The 1,790-nt window shown below is 36.1% G+C and overlaps 1 protein-coding gene across 1 annotated transcript; it reads right to left on the reverse strand.

Moving 5' to 3' along the window:
* Positions 1-388: 388 nt before the first annotated feature.
* LOC138349717 (uncharacterized) lies at positions 389-1,517 on the reverse strand. Its single transcript, XM_069305109.1, has 2 exons — positions 1,482-1,517; positions 389-1,275 (listed from the first exon to the last, which is right to left on the reverse strand). Exons 1-2 carry the CDS (start codon positions 1,491-1,493, stop codon positions 649-651), a joined length of 639 nt encoding a protein of 212 aa, XP_069161210.1. The 5' UTR covers positions 1,494-1,517; the 3' UTR covers positions 389-648.
* Positions 1,518-1,790: the final 273 nt, after the last annotated feature.

Below are 1,790 nucleotides of genomic sequence, written 5' to 3' on the forward strand. Positions count from 1 at the left end.
TCAATTTGAACTTACTGTATTGTATTTTATAGCAAACTGTTATGTAGAATTTAGTTTTTGTCAAAATGTTATTAGATGTGTATTGTGTATTTAAATATACGTCTATTTCGCATGCCTCCTAAAGCAAGCAACAATTTCCACGGAAATCGTTTCCTTGGTTCAATACCAAATCGCAATATATACAAGTATATTCTCTATAAAATTAATTAATTACATACATCTTTTTTCATCAATATTAATGACGGAAGTTAATATATTCTTCCAGATATATTAACCATATCAACATTAAACATCTTAATCATCTCAACCAACCGGAAACACATTGAATCGTTTTCAGCGTTATTATATCACTATGATATTATTGATGCAAATGATAATTAATAATAAATTTAACAATTATTATATAGATTTATTTCTTTGCTGTACAACAGAACACTCAACAAAACAACATTAAACTTGTTAAATAATTTAATGTGTATTTCAGGATGTCATAATGATAGTAATCCTGGCGATGAGTGCAATCTTTGCAATTGTTTGTCATGTAGGCCTCGTAGTCTGAAAATTATTGTTGAGATGGTTTACCATATTTTTTTATTTCCCGTAGGCCTAAATGTAAGTAGAGATGTTGTCATTTAAATCAGCAGAAATCTAGTAAAGGTGGTGAATATAAGGGTTTAGTGGCCGGTAACCATAATTAGAGAAGACTGAGTAGGATGGTTCAGGATCTGCAGACCTCTTGTAGAAATGGCGGCGATAACTGTGACGGGGAGCGGAGTAGAGAGTATACGATGGTTCAGGTTCTGGTTCGGCAGACCTCTTGTAGTAATGGCGGCGATAACTGTGACGGGGAGCGTAGTAGACAGGATACAATGGTTCAGGCTCTGGTTCGGCAGACCTCTTGTAGAAATGGCGGCGATAACTGTGACGGGGAGCGTAGTAGACAGGATACAATGGTTCAGGCTCTGGTTCGGCAGACCTCTTGTAGTAATGGTGGCCATAACCATATCGAAGGCCGGAGGAATAAATTGGGTATGATGGTTCATGCTCTGGTTCGGCAGACCTCTTGTAGTAATGGTGGCCATAACCAAATCGAAGGCCGGAGGAATAAATTGGGTATGATGGTTCAGGCTCTGGCTCGGCAGACCTCTTTCCACTGTGGTAATGGTGAATGTATGCAGGGTAAGCACTACCGTAATTGCTCGTCACGTAACTGGGCTCCGCATCTCGCTTCTCAATCTCAGAAGCGCAAGCGGCAGCTGCCAGGATCACAAACACCTAAATATGAAAATATCACACATACAGTCATAAAATATTTAGCAGTAAAGTACTGTATTGTCATTCGCGTAAATGAAATATTCTTCGAAAAGACCACTACTTTTCTTAATATTTTATGTAATACTTTAAAATACTTTAATACTTTAATACTTTAATACATTAGATATTAACCAATATCAGAGAGTCCGATTGTTAGTGCAACTTACCAAGAGCTTCATGGCTGAAAGTTGGTTAGCTGTGGCCACAGCTGAGCGAATGTGTCTTGCAGCAGTGATGCCGGGCTTTTATACCTGAGAGTCTTGAGTCCTTGAATCGTAATATAGTGTTATAGTGACGTTCCACTGAGAAAACTGTAATTAATATGTTTCTTATCTCTTTACTTTATTAAATTTTTCCATATATAATCAATTACATATTATATTATAAGATTTTCCTTTAGGTTAATAAATATAAAACCCTAGTTAAATGCCAAATATTGAATATATGAATTTGTTTTACTTCTTGTTAAGAGAATG

This window comes from Procambarus clarkii, chromosome 54 (genome assembly GCF_040958095.1).
Source record: "Procambarus clarkii isolate CNS0578487 chromosome 54, FALCON_Pclarkii_2.0, whole genome shotgun sequence".
NCBI lineage: Eukaryota > Metazoa > Arthropoda > Malacostraca > Decapoda > Cambaridae > Procambarus > Procambarus clarkii.